This window comes from Astatotilapia calliptera, chromosome 7 (genome assembly GCF_964374335.1).
Source record: "Astatotilapia calliptera chromosome 7, fAstCal68.1, whole genome shotgun sequence".
Classification (NCBI taxonomy): Eukaryota; Metazoa; Chordata; class Actinopteri; order Cichliformes; family Cichlidae; genus Astatotilapia; species Astatotilapia calliptera.
Genome location: NC_137428.1, coordinates 2,320,414 through 2,344,943, shown reverse-complemented (window position 1 = coordinate 2,344,943; position 24,530 = coordinate 2,320,414). Strand labels below are relative to the sequence as shown.

General features: G+C 43.5%; 2 protein-coding genes across 3 annotated transcripts; both read left to right on the top strand.

Annotated features, from left to right (window-relative positions):
* The first annotated feature begins 418 nt into the window (after positions 1 to 418).
* Positions 419 to 10,503, top strand: herpud1 (homocysteine-inducible, endoplasmic reticulum stress-inducible, ubiquitin-like domain member 1). Its single transcript, XM_026172454.2, has 8 exons — positions 419 to 823; positions 1,582 to 1,659; positions 3,993 to 4,070; positions 4,790 to 4,923; positions 5,922 to 6,032; positions 6,122 to 6,490; positions 8,651 to 8,762; positions 8,979 to 10,503. The coding sequence occupies exons 1-8, from the start codon at positions 671 to 673 to the stop codon at positions 9,150 to 9,152; spliced, it is 1,209 nt and encodes a 402-aa protein (XP_026028239.1). The 5' UTR covers positions 419 to 670; the 3' UTR covers positions 9,153 to 10,503.
* Positions 10,504 to 11,057: 554 nt separating this feature from the next.
* On the top strand, positions 11,058 to 24,382 carry cetp (cholesteryl ester transfer protein, plasma). 2 transcript variants are annotated; one of them, XM_026172449.2, is made up of 20 exons: positions 11,058 to 11,155; positions 11,257 to 11,368; positions 11,582 to 11,716; positions 11,950 to 12,243; positions 12,749 to 12,863; positions 12,943 to 13,074; positions 13,991 to 14,061; positions 15,593 to 15,680; positions 15,753 to 15,822; positions 15,910 to 15,970; positions 17,870 to 17,961; positions 18,112 to 18,211; positions 19,152 to 19,231; positions 19,820 to 19,870; positions 19,944 to 20,096; positions 20,230 to 20,297; positions 21,651 to 21,693; positions 22,066 to 22,135; positions 23,298 to 23,383; positions 23,464 to 24,382. In XM_026172449.2, the coding sequence occupies exons 4-20, from the start codon at positions 12,102 to 12,104 to the stop codon at positions 23,539 to 23,541; spliced, it is 1,500 nt and encodes a 499-aa protein (XP_026028234.2). In that variant the 5' UTR covers positions 11,058 to 11,155; positions 11,257 to 11,368; positions 11,582 to 11,716; positions 11,950 to 12,101; the 3' UTR covers positions 23,542 to 24,382. The 2 variants fall into 2 exon arrangements, with proteins under 2 accessions (XP_026028234.2, XP_026028238.2); XM_026172453.2 differs by lacking the exons at positions 11,058 to 11,155; positions 11,257 to 11,368 and having other exon boundaries at positions 11,945 to 12,243.
* The last annotated feature ends 148 nt before the right edge of the window (positions 24,383 to 24,530 follow it).

The following is a 24,530-nucleotide window of genomic DNA, read 5'->3' as shown; positions in this document are numbered from 1 at the left end:
TGTTTTGCTCAGACGTGTCGTTAACATCTTGTGGCTCCGTTCACTTTTCTGCATAAATCTTGTGGGAATATCTGAAAGTTTACAGCTGATGTAACACGCCTGATGCAACTTCAGCTGAGATAGTTTTGCTTCTCTTATCAGAGACGGAAGTTGACAGGAGCTCTCACTATGACTGTGTTTTAGAAAACAGCAAAAGCAAAACCTTGAAGAAAGTTCACAGGAAGTGTACAAAAGAAAACATACAAATGTTTCACTTTGGTGGTGTGTGTTCGCTTTTTACTTGGACTTTAGCCCGGGTCTAAGCGCGTTTATCTCTGCTTTTCGATACCTTCTCAAATGGCACCAGAGTGTGGGTTATTCCTAAATAAACGATCTTTGGAAGCATAATCATAACTGCGCATGCTCAAGCGGCGAATATTCTGCAAACCTCCACGTCTGAGCACGAGCAGACGGTAGCCAATCAGGAGCGGCCACAGTGTGTTTGGAAACAACCTTCCTCCTCTAAAGTCCCGTATGAGGACCAGCGGAGACACTTCTAGAGCCACCCAGGTCACTGCAGTTTCTCTTTGACATAAGACGCACTTTCCCCCGGCTGTTCTTCGTGTTAGGGAGTCCAGCGAGTCACGGAGACATCCTGTTTTTCTAGCTCACACATCGGCAGACGGTAAAAATGGATGCAGGAAATTCTGAACAAAAGGCGATCACTCTCATCATAAAGACGCCCAACCAGGCTCAGGAGGACCGGACCATCGAGGGAGTGAGCCTGCAGTGGACCATAAAGGAGCTGAAAGCGCACCTGTCCGCTGTCTACCCGACCAAACCGGTGAGTTTACACAGAGGGCGGCGGAGCTATTCGCGGCTGTGCTGTGGAATGTGATGAGAGTAAAAAGGAGCTGTCAGCCATTTCCCGGGTCACGCGCGTGTATATGCGCGCGCTCACACGAAACCAGCGCAGCGTGCCTGCGAGTCCCATGAGCGCGAGCTCGCAGTCATGTCATTTTTTTCTGTTTAATTAATAAACTGAACTGTGACTGACACACCTGCAGTGAACACGTGTTTCTGTCTGTCTGTTGTTTTGGTATCTCTCTGTAGTTATGTCTCTGAAATAAGTACAACTTCACGGGAACATTCGTGCTATTCAGACCACATCCAGAGGTGTGTCTTAGGCGGGGGGGGGGGACTACACATGTCAAACATCAGTTTTGGACAGGAAGCAGAGAAGCAAAGGATCTACGCTTCAGTGGGGTGTAGCCAGGCACAGGCAGTGGACTGAAAAGGTTCAAGTGAGGAGCCAGGTTTCGTCTGTTTACCCAAATGTTGTGGGAACTTGGCCATGTGTTTCTGGTTACGAAATGTTCTCATCAAAATCTTTGTTTTGTTTATTCTTTGTTTGATACTAAGAATAATTTTTTTACTACAATTAGATATAAGTCTTTGTGATCTACTGCAAACAAATTACTCGACTTTGGCCATATTTCATGGTTTCAGTTTAGTACCTTAAAAAAAACAAGCTCCCCCACCTAACCCAAAGCAGCAAGGAGATCTGATTCGTTACTGACTTTATTCTTGTTTCGTCTCCAGGCTGTGAGTGACCAGAGGCTCATCTACGCTGGCAAACTGCTGCCTGATAACCTGCACATTAATGGACTCTTCATACAGGTGTGTGTGATAGCACGAGCTGTCATGTCAAGTTGTAAATGTCACGAGCTGATTATGTGCCACTATGCTGGTGACAAACTGGTGGAAGAGGGCTGCTCTCACTGCTGCTTGTAGGAGAATAAGGAAGTACACAGTAATTACTGAGACCTGTGAAAGGGCTGTGCCACAAAAACTAGGACAGACTATTTCAGGTTTTTTGTTCAAGAATCCCAGTAGAGGCTCATTGCCTGAGAAGGCATGATAGACGTAAGACAATACCAACCGTGCACAAAGGAGCTGTCAGCCATTTATTCTGTAAACCAATCAGCATACAGCTGTAGAAAACCTGCACGCAAGCTTTGGAGCTTCTGCGGCCTTAATTCTGTGGGCCCGACCCCACTTCCTTATAAACTAGAAAAACAAAACAAACAAAACTCATCTTACTGTCTGTCAGCGCTGGGAGGAACCACTATAGAAAAGAGTGCAACAGAGGGACAGCTCGGACTGAGAAGGTTGAGAGCTGAGGATGAGATGGTTTGGACACGTTCAGGGGGGACAATAGCAGATCTGTTGGACAAAGGATGATGAAGATGGTGCTGCGAGGTAGGAGGAAAAGAAAAGGACTTCAGTGAGGATTCATGGCTGTAGTGAAGGAGGCCAGGGATAGGGTGAGATGGAGATATAAACTTAAATTTCAGTTGTATACAGCGCTGTAATGAAACAAAATAACCGTGGACTTTTTTTGTTTGTTTTCTGTAAAAATCACTGATTTGGCGTAGTCTCAGTTTTTTTTCCTCCCATGGTCATCCACAGTTTGAGAACCACTGGCTGCTCTGAGTAGACAGAAACCCAGCAGAAGAGCTTCATACTGTACCAGAGCCATGCTTCCCTCACTGTAAGGGTCAAGAGTGCAGTTTTTTTTTTTTTCCTTTCATTTGTCACTGGTTATCAGACACACACACACACACACTGCAGTGAAAGGCCACATGCAAAAAGAAAAAGTCACAACCTGGACACTGTCGTACAAAATGACTTCATTATTTCTGAGAAAAAGATTCCACAGAAGCATCAACAGCACAAACAAGTTGGTTTAGTTCAGTGGCTTAAATGAGCACAGATGAAGGCTAGTAGACCCCTATCATCTGCCTGATATGGCTAGGGATGGGTATCGTTTAGGTTTTATCCAATACCAGTACCAAACCGGTACTTTTGAAATGGTGCCGGTGCTTAAACGGTGCTCGAACCGGTGCTTAAACAATGGAAAACACAAACTTTGTCCTAAAACCTCTCATATTTAGCTGTTTGTAAAAAGATAACAATGTTAGCCTTTTCTGCAGCTTTAGGGCATATATGGTATCACTCTATCAAACAAGAAGACAGCAGCATGTAGCTATGACGGTGTTTGCTAGTTCACCTTACATGCATTAATGTAATAACGTGGTTAGCCTACTCAACGTAAATTACACATGAACAACATTAAGCTACTCACGCAGAGAAGAACAGCTGCTGCTGCTTCATCATCCTCATCATTTCTGCTACACTGGCAGGGCTAGGGGCCAGGACTCTCCTCTTCGGGTTTTTGGGGGATGTTGCTAACTCCGGGTCCGATAACAGGCACCACATCCGCAGTAGATGTGCACGGTGTGAGGTCTCGCAGCAAGCTATCAAATACGGCGCATTTCTCAGCTTTTTAAAAAAACGCTTTGCGTCGCCAGGTGTTTCATCAGATTCGAGGTGTTACCTCCTTTGACAGTATCACAGTATCAGCTTAAAGCACTTGTTGCAGGCTGCTGAGTTTGCATCTTTTGCTGTGAAGTACAGCCAGACTTTGACCGCTTCGCCTTGGGCATTTTTAATCAGTAGCTCTGCATAAAAGAACGTACGTATCTGGGCCCGCCTACTATCCTCGGAAACGTAAAATGATTGGCTAGAATCTAAAGTGTATGACATCTCAGGGGGAAAAAAGCACCGAAATAAAGCACCGAAATGTGCGCTGCTTTTCAGTCTGGTTACTACCGTTTATATCATGGCACCGGACACCGGTACCAATCCCTAGATATGGCACTAATGGAAGTCACCGTGGCCACGCCCCAAATCGTACGTTCGGGTTCTAAAAAAAATTCACGGTCAGTGCAGGCCAAAACATTTTTCAAACCAGGCTGTAAACATGCCTCATAATCAGAGTCTGTGGGATCGACACAGGTGACGTTAAGTGGCCTCCAGAGCTCGTACGTTGGTGTAATTCTGCAGGCTTTGAGGTTCTCAAAGTTTAATCGGGGTTCATTCAGACACAAGTCTGTATGTGTTGGGTGGATGTCACATGTTGTTTAACTGTTTTACCTCCACTTCCACAGACGGACTCAATTCCCACACTGCACCTGGTGTGTGCTGTTAGGAATCCTGCCCAGGGACCTCTGGGAGCCAGACCCAAGGTGAGAACACTTTAGAAGTAACACCCAGTGACTTTTCTCTAACATCAGCACGTTGTTTCGGTCCTCCTGGCTTTATAAAGACCTGCATGTTCACAGCGAAACTCCTGTTGGTGAGGTATTTGAATTCTGAGCTCCTGTAAACAAAGCAGCTGGCTTCATGCCGCCCTCGTGTCCCTACGTTTGCATACAGGCTAGTTTCACACAGCGTCCTTGTGTGCCGTCTGTTACCATCCTTGTGTCTCAGAAATGACACCTGGCTGAGGCAACAGTGTAGTTTGCACTTCAAATGCTTTTCTAAATATTTTGTAAGTTTTGTTGAAGTTTCGAGGATATTTTCAGACTGAGTTAGTTTGGGCTCTGATGATGACAAATTCCAATCAAGAAATCAGTGTGAGGTTTTGTAAGTAACCTCAAGACACTGTGGTAAAGAGCGCTGCAGATGTGCTTCTTCACCTCCGCCCCTATTGTTGCCCCGCTGTGTAGTGGAACTGTTCTGCTTCAGCTGTTATCTACCAGAAGTCAGCCCAGACACTAAAGCTGGCATGCATTAGTATCAGTACACTTCCAAGCCGGAAACAAAGCTGCAGAAACAAAATGTGGTAGATCTGATAACACAGGTCTCAGCAGATGTTTCTTGCTGGGGATTTTTTGTTTGTTTTATTTTGTTTTGGGGGGGTTTGCAGAAAAAAAATGACATCAAACTCTTCTTTCCTTTGCAGACCAAAGAGCCACATTCCTCCAGTCCACAGCCCACACCAGCCCAGACTCCCAGCCCACCAGAGCTGCGGCAGAGGAGGCCGGCCTCCGCAGCTCCAGCACACACACAGACTCCAGTGTGGCCTCCTGCTGCCATGTAAGCAACAAAGGAAGAACTTCAGCTTGTGTGTCAGTGTGCTTTAATCCATCGCAGCAGTGTTTGCACTGTCAGAGAGAATGACCGCTATGCAGCCAAACCACTGAACATTTTTTATTCACCTTTAATACAACGCAGCTATGACTGCTAACTGTACAGTAAGCCATCGCTGACTTCCCTTCTCCACTTCCCCACTGGGGGAATCCCAGTTTCAAAACCAAGTGGCCTTCGGTTAAACTAACCTTTTAAAAGCTGAAGAACAGTCGAATCCTGATCATGTGATTTCTGGATCTTTGTTATTGTTTGTCAGCGACATTCAACAAAAACCCCAAAAGCTGAACTTAAAAATCATCAGTCGTGATAAAGATGCAGAACATGGAAGAAGCCACAGCTTTGCAGGTTGTGCTTTCTGAGGGGCCACTGTTTTCTGTGTCAGGCCGTTTTTAAATTGCAAACATGTAGCTGCTTTTAAGGTGGATTAAGGTATAATTTGTAGTTAATTTCATTTAAGCAGTGCAGAGCACTACCTCTGGAACCAGTATCAAAGATCACTGTTTCAGGAGCTCACAGCAAATATCAAAGTGTTTTGAATTTTCAAAAGTAACCACCAACAAACAGAGATGGTGACTGTAGTTCCTGGAACCAAGAAGACTGAAAATAATCAAGCATAGCTGAAAAATCAGCTGATGTTAGTTGGAGCTCCGCTGACCCCGCTCTACACATACAATTACTAAATCTCATTTTATTCATCGTATTAAAGCTGCTTTAGTCTACAGTTGCTGTGCATCTGCAGGCCGCTTTGCAACCCACCATCGCTCAGTGCCTGCTCTGCTTTGTACCGGCCTCTTTCTGCTGCACTCCACGTATGGGACTGAAGGCAAACACAGTCCCAGCACAGAGATGTTCTCTCGCGTATAAACGACTGCAGATGTCAGAAAATGATTTCTGTTTCCTAAAGAGAAGTGAAGATTAACAGTCTTGTGTCATGTCCCCGGCAGGACTGGAGCTCCTCAGATGACCCAGCCAACCTTTCCCACCTACTCCCTGTACAGCCCCCAGCAGCTGCTGTGGCTCCAGCATGTCTACGCTCGACAGTATTATATGCAATAGTGAGTTCTGCTTCACACACTGAAGGTTTTACACCCACAGCCACGTCTTGTGTTTGTCTGACTACTAATTCTCATTTTCCCATCACCAGCCATGCAGCTTTAGCAGCAGCAGGCAGCATTCCCACAACAGCTCCAACCATTGGCCAGTACCCTCCTGTTCCCGCCCACCAAGTACCCGTCCCTGCCCCGCTAGCTGATCAGAACCCCATCAACAACCTGCCAGCCAATCAGAATCCAGTGCAGGATGGCGCTTTCATCAACCCCGGGGAGGCCAACCAGAACATGCGGATGAACGCGCAGGGCGGAGCCGTTGTGGAGGACGAGGAGGGCATGGAGCGCGATTGGCTGGACTGGTTGTACTCTGCTGCAAGATTCGGGGTCCTGATGATGATCGTGTACTTCAACTCCAACCTGAGCCGCTTCCTGCTGGTGATGGGCACCCTGCTCCTCATGTACCTGTAAGTGTGCAGCTGTGGGTTCAGAGAGCTGCTGTAATCACTAGATTTAAGTCACAGGGGTCAACAAGAGTCTGGTTTTCTGAGTTCTCCCTTTTTAGCGTCTCTTGGTGAATTGCACACCAACACGCCTCGCCCATTTAAAGCCCAGCAGCCTGTCTGAGTCACAGACGGAGTGTGTATACACAGAGCCCCACCTGCAGGCCATGGATCCTTTAAACCTGTTACACCAGCAAGGGGAACAAAAAAAAGGTCCCTATACAGACCGATATAAGAAATATTATATTTATTTGTCTAGCAGACCTGTACAAATTAGACTCGAGCTGCTGTTAGAGCAGTTTTGGTAACACTTTGGTTACACTTGATATTTAGTGATAGGTACACTAAAATAAGGCAGCAATGTCAGATTTTTAAGATAAGACTTTATTGATCCCAGGACGGGGAAATTTTTTGCGTTAGCTCAGGTACAGATATCAGAAGGAAAAATACCAAAAAAGTACAAACAAATTAAAAATAAGTAAGATAATACATGCATGCAACGGTAGCATACACAGTATGTGATTATGAATATGGTTGTGGAAATATGCAAGACATAAACTATATAACATAACTATTCTACCACTGCTACAGAAGACAAATGAATAAGTTAAGCACTGCAGGTGCTTCAGTTACTACTTTCCTGGTAATTTAGTGGAAAAACAAACTATTTCTTTCTATCCCGTACTGTTCAGGGGCAGCCTTATTATAGAGCGGCTTACCCTTTGCCAACTTCTTGGTATTGTGCAGGAAAGGAGACAAATATGAAAATGTAAATATGATCTGAAACCGTCACCTCTCAAAGTAAAATAAACTTTTTCAGTGATTTACTGTTAAAGTGGAAGTGCATTAGAAGTGAAGATGGTAGACCTATGATCTGACAGCAGACACGTTCAGAGTTTAATGAAGTGTCATTTCTTTTTTTAACATTATTGCTCTTTTGGGTCGACGAATATCAGTCATGTTTCTGTCAGTACTCTGCTTCTTCATATGTACTGACTCCTGTCCTAAGTGAGTCTAAACCACTGAATAAAGCCTGAACTTCCTCTTACTGATAAAGCTCAGACCGCAGTACTTCCTCGTGCTGCGGGGCTGCCACACAATCATTTTTACTGCAAAAGCTTTGAAATATTTGCATCTCTCTGTGAAGGAGGGAGTTTCCGGGCTCAGCTGTGTACTGCTGACTTAAAGTCGAGTGATTTCATTAATGATGGCTGCACTGATAGCCTATCGTGACGCATACGAGTTGCTGTTGACATCTATCAGCCGTGTTGGCAGGATGTGCTTCCTTTAAAAAGTTTTTCTTTAAAGCTTAAAACTCTGGAAGCTGTTAAAGAAAGGAGCGCTCACCGAAGGCTTCGTTTGAAGGGTTTGCTGCTGGTCGTGCTTTCACTCTTATTTGAGGCTGGAGATCACGCTGTCAGCATCAGCCGTGCTGCCCCCGGCCCACTTCCCTCTTGCTGACCGACGACCTCTACGGCTCAGTTCTGTTTTTGTTTTTTACTTTTAATCATGATGGTAGACTTTAAATCCTCACAAATGAGTTCACAGGTGTCAGCACTCAGCTGAAGGTTGACTGAAAGCATCACCTGCAGTTAGTTTCTAATCACTTCTTAGTTTTTGGAATAAAAGGCTCTAGACGAGCGCTCACGTGTTTTGTTGCCGTGACAACTTTATTAAATGCTTAAATGTCATGTGTAATGTCTTCAGCTTCTCATCATAAGCAGAAATCTGATCTGACATTTAGTTTTTCTCAATAAATGACTCATATCGAGTTCTGTGAGATCATGTTTTCGAGCCTTGTGCTGCACCCAGCTGCCCGCTGCTGACCCCTAGTGTTCACTTTCAGATTTATCTAACTGGTGTTTAGGTGGTGCAGCAGTTTTCCTTAACCACAGAGAGCAGAAAATGGGGGGCAAGAAGTTTTTAACCACAGGCCTGAGCTCTTGCTCCAGTGTTCTGATGGAGACTAGCGTGCTGAAACCAGGCACTGGCAGCTCTATGTGGGCATCACGGTGCAGGAAGCTCCAACCACGATGTGACGTTACAAACCTTTGGAGCTTCTTTCAGGATTATAGATGGTTAGCTTTTCCTTGTAACCCCTGAATTTCCTGCCTTGTCTTCCAGACACACCGTCGGCTGGTTTCCCTTCAGAAGGAGAGTGCAGGTCCCAGAACCCAACCAGCTGCAGCCCCCCGAGAACCAGCAGAACCAGAACAGGAACCCAAACCTGAATCCAGTAAGAAACTCATCATTTTTCTCTCTTGTTCACTTTTTCCTACATTGATGAAATCCAGCTAAATGCTGCACACTGAGAAAAGACTGAATGTTTTTGAAATGAGCTAGCAGTGAGACCCGGGTCAGGTCGAGTCGCTAACCTGCACACAGGCCCTGATGTTTGCTGTAGTGGGTGAATTAAATGCTGCAGGCTGATGTGTGACGTGTGTCTCCTCAGGCAGGTGAGCACGCCGACAGACAGCAGGATGAACCAGCAGCTGAAGGATCAGAGGGAACGATGACAGCGGTGTTGGTGCCTCCTCACCGAGTGTCCGTCATGTGGACGGCCTGGGTTTTCTTCAAAACCTTCTTCTCCTCCCTCGTACCCGAGGCCGCTCAGGCTGTGGCCTAACTGAACATCTGGGACGGAGGACTGATTGCAGACAGTTCCCGCTCTTCTGTCATCTCTGGAGATGTTTCTTGAAGCGTGGGTGGAAGGCGTTTACCGAATAATAAATGGATGCAGACAAGAGCGCTGCACCTCAGTGCTCCGAGTTCCTGTGACTTTGATCTTTCAAGTGAGTGGGAAGCAAACCACACCAGCAAGATCCCCAAGAACTGCCAAAAAATGTGGACAGAATCAAAGATGCAAGACCTGAAAATATATTAATAAATCCTCCAACAGGATCCCAGCCGACCTGACCACTGACATCCACTGCCTGCCACCAGCCCCCCACCCTGATCGTTCCCTCCTTTTGTCCACAAAGTGGCAGCGGGTGCCGATAATCCTCCTGAAAGCTGAAACTGTTGTGCCTAAAACGCTCTTCATGTAACGACGTTTACATCCACATGCCTTCTGATTTAAAATCATGTGCCACGCCGTGGTCGCTGCGTGGCCCGGCTCCGTGAATCAGTATTCGGCTCATCTGAGGACGCGTGGGTGCACGGGTGTCTGTAACACTCAATCGGACTGAAACGTTCGCCTCTTCCAAAAGCGGCTAAACTTATCTTCGCATTGAATTTTTAAAATCAGGGTCCTCAAAATTATATGTGTATATAAGGATTTCTGTTATTCATATATTTAGGGACCTTTATTTGCTTCCTTACACTTTTTATAGTTAATCAGAAACAAGCTGAAGGTTTGTCCAAACATCCACATTAACACAAGTGAAAACGACACTTTACTCATGTTATTTTCCCTTTCAGTGAGTGGCAATTGTGACCAAATACAATTTGAAATCCATCTGTAAAACAGTGATGGTGGTGCAGCTTAAAATGCATTTTGTAATTGTATTGTATGTACACGAAGCACTTTATAACATGTATCTTATGCAAAGAGAGGTTGTGATTTCTATTAATGCCGAGTTGCTTTTACTGTCAGAGACTGGACAAAGTTTCGTTTTAAAGTGTGACTTGATGTGAAACTGAAATTCAGTTCATCAGCTGTGCTTGTTTTGGGTTTTTTCTTTGGTCCTCAGAAGAGAATAAACAGATGTTAATATCATAACAATGCCTCTGAAAAGAAGCAGCTTTTAGCAGAGGTTAAAGGTCACAGCCCTTCCTGTAATCCAGTCTAGTTTGCTTAGCGCTTAAGCCCCGGGTGTTAGCACTCCGGTTCCCTGTGAGGGGACGACGGTCGCTCGTGGGTCACAGTGTGCGATTGGAAATTTCTTTTTTAATCATCTTTCCATTACAAATGGATGAATGCTGTACAGTGAAGTGTGTTTTCCAATAATGGATGCAATAAATATTCTTAACTTTAATGATTCCTTATTTTGTGGATTTGTTTCTTCTGATGTTTGAGTTTGATGACCGCATGTTTAAACATACTGAGGCTCAAGTCCCCCCACTGCATGTGCTGCCTGCAGGCACAGTCACAGTACAAATACATTCAAATTATAGGTTCAGCACAGCAAGCTAACAATTATATTTGCAGGTTGGCTTGATTTGCCGAATGCAAATAATTAATACAAAGTAGAATCCACTAGTTAAAAACAGGCCAATGCAAAGTTTGGCTGCTCTGCCTGCATCCAAGGGGTGTAAGCCTCCTGTTACTAAATGGAATTTTAGTGTATTTCCTTTTGAAATTAAAATGTAATCAGATACAAACACAGGTTATTGCATTAGAAGTCAGAAATAATTATTTAGGTAGTGCAAAATTTCCTGGTAAAGGGAAAAGCGAAGTCAAACCTTTCACCACCAGGGGGCAGTCTTCTTTTTCCATATGGTGTTATTGTAGCTGATGAATAAGTGTCCAGAAAACGCATGTTGTAGCTCTGCCTCCAGAGTTTTCTGCTCCAGCCTCCTCCCTCAGTGTAAACAGGTAACGTGTGGGAATCAAACTGGAGCTGACACGTTACCACAGCAAGCAGCTCATCCACCTGCATGCAGACAGCCACGCTGGATCCTCATGCAGTGAGCTCATGTTCATGTGCTGATAGCAGAAGCACAGAAGATGCGGACTGCTGAGCGACGTTTCTTCATTCATGTAGATGTTTTGCTTGACTTGGTTTCAGAGCTCGGGAGTACCTGCAGTGTGTCCAAACCTTTCAGGAACAGAGCAATAAGCAGCTTCGTGTCACTGGACCAATCATCTGCAGCAGCTGAGAGCGGGCTGCCTTTGTCCAGGTTGGTGAACTTGTGCCTCCCACAGCCTCTCGTTTCTGTCTCACACTCGTGTTTTTAGAGTGGAAGAACCAATCAATAAAGTCAGCTGATGCCATCGCACATAAAACACCCACACTTATTGATTCCTGTTAAGGCCCCAGCTAGATCAGTGCCCCCTTTGTTGTTACGTCCAGGCTCCGTCAGCTGTACCTCCCCTTTCGTCTCCTCTTACAGGGAGCTCCTGTTTCATTGTGACCCTGCATTTATTCAGGAACGCTGGCCCTGAATGTTAGTCCCCTGATGAGAGGAGGAAAGGCTGGAATCAGAGGCTCCGTGTCCTTTTGCTCACTTTTAAGGCGTCTTTGTGGGGTACGTATGCTGGCAGTGTTGCCTTCTGCTTCTTGTTTTGTCCCAGTTTGAAAAGAAAGGGATGCATTCTTTGTCCTGCTGAAGAGCTCAAAACTCCAGAGTCTGTGCTCATACCTGAGGTGATAGGACAGGTTGGACTTTGATCAGTTTACTTTAACGGGGACAGACCTGAGTCAGTGTTTGTCCTTTCAACGAGTCTGAAGCACAAGACTCGTCTTTCTCTGTCAGCACAGATATCAGGAGCACAGTTTTCCATGTTCCTGATGATCCGTTAGTAAAGCCAGAACCGAGGGAACCAGGATTCACCTGCTGTGCTCCGACAGAACCGTCCACAGGGTTAGACACCTCAGCCAGTTCTCAGAGAGGGAAAACCACCTCATGCACGATGCCCGGCAAAGTCCCGCTGCTGCTGCTGCTGTCGTTGCTGTCCTGGTTCGGCACATCCCACTGCTGCCTGCAGGACCCCGCTTCAGCCTACAGATTCACCGGAGCCGTGTGCAGGCTCACCTACCCCGCTGCTGTCGTGTGTGAGTCTTTTTTTCCTGGAATTTATTTGACTCCATTTATTGATTTTATCTAATCATCCACTCAAGCAGCGACTTTCTGGAACCAAAGAGCAGGAACAGAGTGACGATTTTATTCAAACACATACATTCAGTGAAGTTTCCGGATAGTTTTCCCTGTTTGCAGTGAAATAGCAGCAGCAGCTTTAACATGATTTCATTCAGTTGGTCGTCAGGTGAAGTGCACGTCACATCTATCTGCCACAAACCTCAGTCTGGTTGTGTTAAAGTTTCTTTTCTCCTCACTGATGTTTTAGGGTCTTATGAAGTTCATTCATGTGATTATTGCAATTTGGTGCTAATAAAACAAAAAGATTAAAACATTTAAATGGAAAATAAGACTTGTTTTCAGCCAGTTCTGAAAGTTTTACTTAATGGGAAGTATTCACGTCGGCTCATCTGTCAGATTAGGTCACCACAGATCACAACCCTGTGGTGTTTTAGACCACACGTGCTTTTATCTTTGCAGTGAATGAGAAAACCACTAAAGTGATCGAGGCGGCTTTTCAACACGCCCGATACCCGAGCATGAAGGGGGAGAAGTCCCTGCTCTTCATTGGAAAGGTCATGTACGGCCTGGACAAGTGAGGAGACACACACACACACTATAAACATATATGTGACACCCATGGTGAAAAAGCGTGTCTGTCCTTCACCGTCCAGTTTGGAGATTCACAACCTGTCGATTGGTCAGAGCGCGTTTGAGCTGCATCCAGGTGAAGGCATCGCCATGGAGATAAGCAATGTGTCTGCAGTGTTCAAGGGCAGCATCCAGTATGGATACGGCAGCTGGCTGTGAGTATGTGTGACCGACAGTGGCACTTTGTACAGTGTGGTAGCCACAGGTGCACACACACACACACACACACACACACACACACACACACACACACACACACCACCATATGATCTGATCTACAGATTCTTAGAGACTACTGCACATCACCTCGCTGAATCATGTTACTGTTTGTCTGATGAGAAGTGTGGATACTGGACTCAGTGATGCTACTGTCAAGTTGTGTTTGGTTGTAGTTTAGCCACATGCTGCACAATTGTTACCTTTAAAACAAGATCAGAGAAGCAACGCTGCTAATTTAAACCATAAAAAATCCAAATCCACGTTCGCATTAGAGAGCAGCCCTGGTTTTGCTCAAAACAGGTTATAGTTTTAACACGGGTCTCTATGGAGACCGACTTTCTTTCATGCTAATGCTCTTCATACTCCAATGCGCCCAAAACTTCCAATTTAATTTGAATGAATGAGTCTTCACTTTGGAATCAATGATTATTTCTCAGTAATACGACCACAGCAGCGATCTGATGTCATTTCCTCCTGTAGTTTTGTTTTCAGGGCTTTAGAAATGATTCAGTTCAACGATGACTGAAAGTCGAGCAGTTTTTCTTTGTTTGGTAGTTTTTTAAACTTTGACACAGAGTTTAAATGTCAAATAGCAGCAACATGGCTGACTAGCTGGGATAGCTTTGTTGCAGTTTGAGTCTGATGGGAAAACCACTGCACTAATACTTTGTTTTTAGCATAGGTAGATGGACTTTTGTGCATTTTGTGGGTGTTTTTAAACATTTTTTAGTTGAATTACATTATTTTCAGCGACTGGGCGATTACTAATTCTCAGGCAGTGAGGATTAGTAATCCCTCCTGTTTCCTGTGATCTTTGACCTTACTCTCATTTGTATTTTTCTTTTTCTTTAGTGTTAACTTCGGACATTCAGTTGACTTTGAGATTGACTCTCAGATTGATCTTGGAATCAACCCCAAACTTTGTAAGTACATCATGTACCAGTTTGTTTGACCTCTCAACAAGCCACCCCATCAGCAGTCACCGTTCCTGGGTTAGGTTTGTGTTTTGTTCCACATTCATCTTGGTAGTTTTTTCCATTTTTTGATGCTTTACGTTCTAGCTCCATTAATGTATTCAAAGCTTTCAGAATGTATCAGGACTGAACATAAAAACATACAATGATCACATAAAACTCAGTGGATTGTTAAGGTTTAGTAAAACAAAAAAAGGGCATAATGAGAGGTCAGAGGAGAATGGCGAGCCTGCTTTGAACTGACAGGGTGGCAGCAGTTGTTACAAGTTCTAACCACTTGTTCCAACCAAGCTGTGCAGAAGAGCCTCTCTGAACCTGAAGCAGATGTGCTACAGCAGCAGAAGACCACACTGGATGTCTTCCTGTCAGCTAAGAACAGGAAACTGAGGGGACAGTTCATACAGGCTCACCTAAACTAGACAACAGAAGACTGGAGCCTCCATTTCTCCTGCAACATTCAGATGTCAGTGTCAGAATTTGCCATAAACCACATGGATCCATCCTGCCTTGCATCAGGGATTCCGGCTTGTGGTGCTGTTGCTGTAATGGCACATGTAAGTACCCACTGAGCATTGTTACCTGAGTGTTCCTGCTGACCGTGCCCATCACAGTGCAGCCATCCGTTGACGCCTGCTTCCAGAAGGAAAACCATGTCACATCACAAAGCTGAAATAATCGCACACTGGTTTCTTAATAAACATGATGATGACTTCACTCTACGGCCTCCACGGTCACCTGGTCTCAGTCCTGAAGAGCACCTTTGGGATGTGGTGGGATGGGAGATTATCATCTCGGATGTGCAGTAACTGTCCGCATGGACCGAGTGAACGTTTCCAGTACCTTTTTGAAGGTGCTGGCAGTTCTGATGGTGAAAGGAGATCCAGTCTGACACAAGCAGGGTCTACTTTATAACATGTAAGATTATTTCCACTTAAACAAACATGTGTGCCTTTAGTATGGGAAGAAACCCATGAAGGCACAGCAGACGCATGCCCTGGTATCTTGGACGGCTACACCAAAACTAAAAATCTAGCAAAAGGCTGCCCCCTGGTGGTGAAAGTTTTAGTTATTTTTTTGAAGAGGTTGATTGAGTGAAGTACAAACTCAGTCTAACTGCGCCGCTGCACAAATATTGCAGGGATTTAACGTGTGTCGTTTGTGTTGCAGCTTGTCAGCCTTATGTTTGTTTTCCATTAATACTTTACATCTGTATTGTATTTCACACTGCGTTATTAGTAGCATTTTACTTTTCCTCCACAGAAAACTGCAGTAACTCCCAAGAGCAACCATGTTTGTGTATTTTATAATAATAATAATAATAATAATAATAATACAGTGAAAGTTTGATGTCATCATCCACCATCTTAAAATGTGGCTGCTAGTGTAGCATGTGGCGGTCTCTTTTGTTCCAGCTGACACACAATGAAGCATCATATAAACACTGACTAGCTATCCTCTGTCACCTGTGTGTCCCCGTCAGACTGCGGTGATGGAAAGGTAGCAGCAGACACAGCAGACTGTTACTTGAACTTTCACAAGCTGCGTCTGCACCTGCAGGGAGACAAAGAGTAAGTAACAGAAGTGGGAATGAAGCATCTGCATGAATCTCAGTGTCTGACTGTCAACATTTTTGTGGTCAGGCCGAACTGGCTGAAGAAGCTCTTCACCGACTTCATCACGCTTACTGTCAAGCTGGTCATCAAGGGACAGGTGAGGGCGACAGAGACAAACCTATGATGTGCACAACAATAATTTTTGAGAAGAATAAAGCAGTGACAGGTGTCTTCTCAAATACAGATCTGTAAGGAAATCAACAAGGCGGCAAATATACTGGCTGACTTCATACAGGACACGGCAGGTACGCGAAGACCTGAAGGAAGTGTTTGAAATCTAGAATTAAAATCACTTTCCTTTCCTTAACCCTTTAAGACCTACCATAGAACCAAGTCCGCCAGAGCTTGTATTATATTTTTACATGCTGTGGAGCCATTTTTGGGAGCATTTCAAGTTGATATACATCAATACAACCATTATAGCCCAAATTTTAATAATATGTCTGCATTAAGTGCATAGTAATTACATAAATTGCAAAAAAGTGCAATAAACTACAAAAAAAATTGAAAATTGTTTTTGTTTTTTTTAACATATATTTCTAGTTAGAGAAATTTAAGAGGCTTATCCCTCAAAACAAAATAGTTTCCCACCACAGGAAATTTATTTTGAGTGTCTTCATAGTTTTATTTTTGAGATACACCAATTTTTATATACTGCAGGAAAAATGAAAATAAATATTATAATGCAAATTTGCAAAAAAACAGCATGTGCATCACAATAAACTATTTCCAGCAGTGCAATATGAGTCCTAAGCATCCCAGAAACGACACAGAAAGTCATAAAGTCAAACATAACTTTTAAAAACACCAGTATAGGCTCATGAGGCCCTGATAGTAAAAAAAAAACTACATTTCCGCTAAAATGACGTCACTCCCGGTTTCGGGCAGGTCATGGCGGACATGCAAAAGTTCGCGCTGACGTCTATTCCAACGTAGGAAGTGTTACAAACAGCTGATCGAATCGGCAAAGCGTGTTTCTAGAATATTATGTTTTTGTTGCTGCAAGTGGTTTTTATGCAATTTTTGCAAAGCTTTATGTGGAAGGAAACCGTGACCTAGCACAAGCTGATGGCATAAGATGTAAGTACAACTCCTCCGGTTTCATATGCAAAAAAAAATTATTGCGCTAGCTTACAAGGTTGCAGAGCTACTGGGATTTAAAAGTAGCCCGCTCCGACCGGCTTTAAAGGGTTAAGCGTCTGTTTCTGCACAAGCTTATTATTGGCACCAAATAATCTCCCATGAATGATGTCTTAGTACATATTTAATAGAAATGCTAAAACATAGTATGACTCTTACTTCTCGGCGGGTGTTTGAGTTGCACGGTGCTCCTGCGGCGGTCTTTTGATTTTGAGGTTTTCAGCTCTTGTTCTTGTTGGATTAAGGTCAGCGTAGAGCTCTTGAGAAAAGCCCGGCTCCTGCTATGTTTGTCGTTCCTTTGTATCGTTTGTCGCTTCCAGCTCGTCATAAACTGACAGTTTTCCAGGACACGTTGGACTACCAATCATGGAGGGCAGTGTGGATGTAAATGTGTGAAACAGCCTGCATACAAATGTTCTCTACTGCCGTGGTGTCTGAAGACTGTGGTCTTAACCTTCTGACTATACAGACAGACGAGGTGCAGTGAGGAATTAGTCCTGTCAAACTGCCTCCTTTTTTATCTGTTTGAAATCGACGCTAAGGGAGTGCACATTAAAATAAGACAGGAAGACGAACTCTTTGAAGCTGAAATTGATGTTTTGCTCCAGAATTCTTCAAAAAATTAGATTTCATTGGATTTTGAACAGATATTTAAGACAATGAAGCAGCTGTGTCTTGATTTTGTACAGCGTCAGTTTTCATGTTATGGATTATTTTTTCTCAGTGGTGGCGAGTCATTGCTCAACTTCTTCTCCTGTCGTCCCTGGTCATACACGCCAAGGAGAATAGACTTCTTTAAGTTATCACTGCACATGTTCAAAGCAACAGAAAGTGGGAAAAATGCTTCACTTTCCACAGTTTCCTATAAATGCGTGCAGGCGTGCCAGCAACACTTCAAAGGAACAACATATGATTGTTTCAGTGAGATACCAGAGAAATCAGGTCTTTGGCCTTTTATGTGATCGACCACTTTTTGAAGTTTTCTATTTTATCCATGTGTGCAGAGCAGTTCCTCACTGATGGAGACATCAGTGTGGACATCGGTATCGCTGCTGCTCCGGTCATCACAGCAAACTACATTGAATCATACCACAAGGTAAATGATGACTTTAGATACATAGTTGAATACACAGCAGTGCTGGATCTCCTTTAAATAGTGTAATGTGCAGTAATTCTTCAGTACTGGAGGACACGTAGGGGTCTAATAATGATCTCGTTGGTCACTGTGGGGCTCCATCTATCCCAGGGACTGACCAAGTACAACAACAAGGTTGCTGTCATCAATGAATCGGTTTTCCAGCCGAGTCACCTGACTGAAGACAGGATGATCTACTTTTGGATTTCAGGTTAGCAGCAGACGCTCTGTTTATCTTGTGTATTTTATTTTCCAGGTAATTTACACCTTTGTGAAGTGAAATTCCACCAGGTACTATAGAAGGCAATGACCACGCTCCCCGTTTCTGTCTTCTCTATCCCCTCACCCCCACCAGTCACAGCAGAGGGGTGGCCCTCTGTGAGCTCGGTCCTCCTGGAGGTTGTTTAAAGGGAGTTCTTCCTCCCCACTGTTGCCAAGTCCTTGTTAATATTGGATCATCCACTTGTTGGGGCTTTACAAGTTTCAGATTAATTTGTAGCTTTGGAAGTCTGCCACAAAAGAAAGAAACATGAAAAACAGCATGTATGTTGGTTAACACATAGACATGCTCAAGACGGCCTGCTGGAGTTCAGTCTGAGCTTCAGAATGGTGCTTGAGTGGCTGTAAACGTGGAGTGTTTTTGGAGCCAGACGAACTGTCGGAGTATTTCAGAAGCTGCTGATCTGCTGGGATTTTCCCACACAAACATCTCTGGGTTCACAGAAAATGGTCTGAAAAAGAAGAATATCCAGAGAGAGGAGCAGCAGAAACTGAAATAAGCCCAAGTTAGAACCAATGGATGTAGAAGAGCGTCTCTGAACCTTAAACCAAAATCAGCAGAAGACTCCTCCAGGTGTCACATCTGTTCAAGAACAGGAAACCGAGGCTTCAAATCACCACACAAGACTGGAACCTGAAATTGGAACATTTCTCCTCAAGGCCGTCAACACTGAGCCAAAAGAGTGTCGAGGTTATGTAGCTGAAACACTGAAACCAGATAAAGGATGATCAAACTGTGTCCCATCCATGCTCTTTAACATTCACAGGTTTATTTGTACAAAAATAAAATAAAAACAATTTTATTTAAATATATTGAAAAACATTTATTTGTACGTGGAAAGCTATTAATGCAAATGTTGTTTTGACCGCAGACCAGTTCTTAAACCCGATGCTCAAAGCAGCTCACCAAGATGGCCGCTTTCAGCTGAATGTCTCTGGAGAAGAGCTCACCGTAAGTACTTCAGCCTGACCTAAAAGCTCCAAGTCAGACATTTGTGGTATCTTCTTGCTCGATCTGGGATCAGATGTTTGAACTTGCCTGCTTCCTAATTTCCTATTTTTTGTATGTTTGTTACATTTAAATGTTCAGATCATCAAACACATTTTTCATTCACCACAGCAAGTCCTCCAGGTCCGGGGCAGCAGACCATCACGCTCACCATATTTTACTGTTGGTATGATGTTCCTTTTCTGAACTACTGCGTTACCTTTACGCCAGATGTAACGGGACACACACCTTACAAAAAGTTTAACTCTGGTCTCGTCGGTCCACAGACGAGCCTTTATGTTCCTTTGCTCAGCAGTGGTTTTCATCTTGGTCTACGCCACCATGCAGGTCCTATTGGAGGAAGACTTTAACTTTGTTTACCCCTTAATAAAAAACACCTTTATTTAGAAATGTGTTATGTTTATCTAATATTTAAATTTGTGTGATCATCTGAAACATTTAAGTGTGACAAACATACACAAATATGAAGTCAGGAGGGGCAAACACGTTTTCACACCACTGTACATGTTTGAGTCTTGAATATCATTTCAGACGCTCCTCAGGACAAACCTCTCTACTGCCATGCCTGAGCTTATTAGGAAGGTAGGAGTGAAAGCTGCATATAATATATACTTTCTGAGATGGGACGTAAAGCATTTTGTGTTTTTGTGTTCAGTGTCTGCTGGATGCAGCTTCCCCAGAGTTAAGACTGTGGAGTTCATCTGTTCCACATTTGAACAGTTCCACCTCGGGAACCACAGTTTGGGTGCAGGCATCTGGACGGCTCCACTGTGAGGGCCAAGGCACACCAGTACTCTTCTTTCAGACGGTACCAGCTGCCTTTTCCTATACTGAGACAAACTGGGAAACACTTCTAATTCTCAGTATTGACACATTGCGTCTGTGCAGTGAATAAGAAAGCCATGAATTACAAAGTCTTGATCTTTGTGTTTGATGTGTAGGACATGGCCGTAGACATCACAACTTCCTATGTTAACAAGAAAGTCCTCCTGCAAGGTCATCCAACAGAGTAAGACTGGTTGACTCATATTTTTGAACACCTTGACTGATGACCCAGTTTGGTCCCAGCGGCAGCTGTGGCCTAACATTTGGCTCTAGAATACTTTGGTGTACAGAGGAGCTCGTGCATGAGGTGTTTGGTTTCCTCCAAACGTGGTCCTGAGCATGATGGACGAACATCTCCACTTTGGTCTCGTGTGTCCAAAGCACATTGTTCCAGAGATCTTGTGCTCGTGGGTAATTTCTCTGAGCTTTGCACAGTCTGACCTTTGCTGGGACTTCCACTCCTGGAAAGATTGGGCTTTAATTTTCATTTTTTTACGTTTTTGCTAAGTGAATATTCAGACAGTGTAATGTGGTTGAATGTGTAACACATTGTGTTTTATACAATGACCCCAATAACAAGTTGGTGATCTTGGTATCAAAACAAACTAGTTCAGAGTCTAGTGTAAAGGCAAAGGTGTTGATCTTAGGCTGCGTTCACACTGCAGGCGAAAGCGCATCAAATCCGATTTTTTTTTACCCTCTGCGACCATCTATCCATCATGGTGTGACAGCGTGAACGGCACAAATCCGATATTTTCAAATCCGATCTGGGTCACTTTCGTATGTGGTGCTGAATCCCATACATATCCGATGTTTTAGAAAGCGACTGCTGTTTGATGGTCATGTCGCATTAAATCCGTCTTTTACGTCACTGACACAAGACAGACGCCAACTATCAGCGCCGGAGAAGACGACGTGAACGCTTCCTGTCCATCCAGTGAAACTGCTGGGAAGACAACGTTGGAGAAACGTGAACATTTTCTTTGTTCTGTATAATCTGCAGATTCTGACAGAAATCTGCAGCTATCCTTTGAAGCAGCGCTCCTCTCTTAAACGGCAATAAGGATCATTATTAGGTTATTTACATTATTATGTAAATAACAAAATAACTTAAAGCAAAAATTGGGAAACGTAAAGTCCGAAGTCTTTATATTAAGGCCATCAGTCAAACAATACTGTTGCTCTGGGTCTAAACAGAGCGCGTTGTGTGTGACGTCTTCTTTTTAAGCGTTCACACTAGAGCGCGTTTGCTGTCGCATTTTATTTGTAGTGTGAACGAGCAGACAAAAATCTGAATTGAGCATCAAGACCTGCAGAGTGAACGCAGCCTTAGTCTGTTGCTTGGAGAAAAGATTTAAAAGGAACTCCAAAGGCTCACCTGTGCTGTCTGACTTCTACTTTTACTGTTCTCACCTAAGTGTAAGGATGTAAGTGTTAGACTCTGATATCTGATATAAAACTTATCTGCAGATGTAACTTCGGTCAGTTTGTCCTGTTCGTCTACGCCTGTGTGTGATTGTGATCCTCTTTCATTTAGGATCTCAGCATTCAGAGCTGAGCTGCCGTTACAGGATCAGCAGGTAGGCAGTCAGAGTAATACGAGTGTTTTTAACCTGCTCCATTTCCTTTATTTTGGATATTGTGGTGCGGTTGTGCTAATTTTGTACCTTTTGACATCCTTTATAGAGCTGCTGTCAAACAACACGTCAAACTTTATGCTTTAAAAAATTCAATCACTGCTGAAAAAGTAATTTTCATGAATTCACCCTGAAAGCACTACACACGTTAAAGTGTTATTTTAGATGTATGACAAGCTGCACAGATTTGTACATTATTACTGAACTGTTAAGTGTGAATAATTCAGTCTTTCTTCAGATTATTTAATTCCCAGTTAAACTGAACATTTCCATTTCTGGTTAGACTTCATCGGTAACCTTTCCCTTTCTTTCTAGCGACATGATGAAGCACTCGAGTTCCTAAAGGAAGCTGTGGTGAAAGTTGGAACTCCCAAAGTCCTGTCTGGTAAGAAACACAGCGCCTCAGCTCCGTCCTCAAACCTTTCACATTATTATAAAGCTTTCCTAAAGTCTATAAGACTGCATGAGTTTTATCATTACTACGCCTCTCTGCCAGACACTTATGAAAGCACTTGTTGATTTACCATCAAACAGCTGATCCAGTGCTTCAGCTTGAATGATTCTTCAAAGTGAACATAATCACTGCATGTATAAAGGCTCATTTACACCATTTCGCTCTCAAAAACAGGTCAGTAAGTGAAGCTGGATCAGCGTTGACAAAAGTGTAGACTTTCTTTACGAAATTACAGATCTCTGTGTTACAAATACTCCTGTAAAAAGTTTAAGCACTAAATAACTTCTATACTCCAGTAAAAGTAAAACCGTGCAGCCTCAGAAATATAGTTAGAAAGTAACGAGTAGCGAATTCTACTCACCACTTTTGTAAAAAGGTAACTGAACCTTTTGCTATGTTAATATAATAGGAAACAATATTAGTCCAATCTAAGTTCTAATTGTCACGAAAGCTTCAGTCTGTCATGTCGGACACGTGCAGTGAAGGAGAATTTCATCAAAACAACTATTTTCTGTTGCCTACATTTTTTCAAAGTACTTCTTGGTCCTGTCATTAGTCAGCTGGCATTAATGAATCTAATAGCACAAATCAACCTGGTGACGTAACCTTGTGTACTGACAGAAGATGGTGCTAGACACTTTCTAAAAACTTGAAGCACTTCTTCCTTAACCTCCTAAGACATGAACTCTTCCACGACAGCATTTTTAATTTCTCTTTGCTATTTGGGCTGATCGGGGCCCGATGAATGTAAAAACAAAGAATTACCTGATTTTATTTTTTTACCTGATTTTTGTTTCTAAGAAAAATCAGAGCCACTTATGAGGATATTCGTTTAAATTTTCGATAGAACAGTAGCAGTATAATGTCCTCGTAAGTGGATATCAGGCCCTTGTAGAGCAAAATTGAGTATTTTGGTCTAAATAACCCGAAGTGTGATGTCCACATATGTGGACGCAGGTGCTAGAAGGTTAAATCCAGCTTCACAGCCGGTGTTACATCTGTGTCAGAGAGCGAGAGCAGATGGTGTAAATAAGCCTTTGTACAGTTAGTGTGTCATTTCCACTCTGAAGGATGCTTTTGTGGTTTGTTCCAGTTCTGGGAGTTGAGCTAACCAGGCTTCTGGACAAACAGGGATTGTACCAGTTTGATCTCTTTAACCCTGAGGTGCTTCCCCGGGACGTGAGTCTTCTCCTTCCTCTCTTTCTGCATGTGTTGTATCCCTGCATTCTCACAGCTTCTGCCTCTTATCTCTGCTGCAGGGCTTTGTGGTGATTCAGATGGATTTTGGTTTCCCTCATCACCTTCTGGTCGAGTTTCTCAAGAGGACACTTCAGTAACCTTTAAATGTCCGACCCGAGAGTGTGTTTTAATCTGAAAACTCAGCTAGGACTGATGTGAGTCAGAACATGCTTCTGTCAGTTAGTTGGTGAACATTTTGTTTGTTGTCGTTTGATTAAAATTAAATACCATGTAAAAGCTTCTGCAGGTGATGTACAGTCAGTAAAGATTACCACAATTATTGTGAGACTTTGCCTCACCTGATTGTGTGAGTTATTGAGATCAACACAAGGTGTGAGTGAAAGAAGGCGTCCACGTCCACTGTGAACGACCATCCTTGAACAGAGGAGCTGGCTTACACCTGTCTGCACCTATAATCTAGTTTTGAGATCCTCTCCTAGACGCCTTATCGCCCACTCACAGCTTTGACAAATGCCCAGCTGGGACAAGCACATTTACTCAGGGCTTTGATGATGTGGTGTTCTTCTGTTTCCCTGACGGCTGTATCTGTGGGGATGGTGTTCACTCTGTGCTGGAGCGTCCTGTAGCATACGAATGTTTATTTTCACACTGACGTTTGAGACACTGCTCTGATAAACATAATCACAGGAATCTGTTATTCTGTCTGGAAATAGGAGTGGAGGATTTCACGAGGATGAAAATACACAGTTATTAACTGTTTTATATATTTTGTTTGTTTTGTGCCTGTAAAGTTTAGTTTTGCTTTGTGGACAGTCGTTGTTTGAGAGATGCTGTAGAAGGACAGAATACCTGCACCGTGATCCAAGTACACTCGTAAAGGACTGACCCTCAGACAGGAGTTTGGATGTTTTACTAGTGTATGTTTTTGTCATAATCTAATGCCCAAGATTGTTCATTAAAACTCATTCATATGCTGAATAACGTGCTTTGTTGGTTAGCGTTCTCTTATAAAGTTTATTAGTAACTCCTGTCCCCTGGTCTGATAGTAGAAACATTTGTTTGGGCTGTAGCTTCACCTCTTAAAACACAATTTAATGGGATATTCTTTACTGACATCTGAACACAG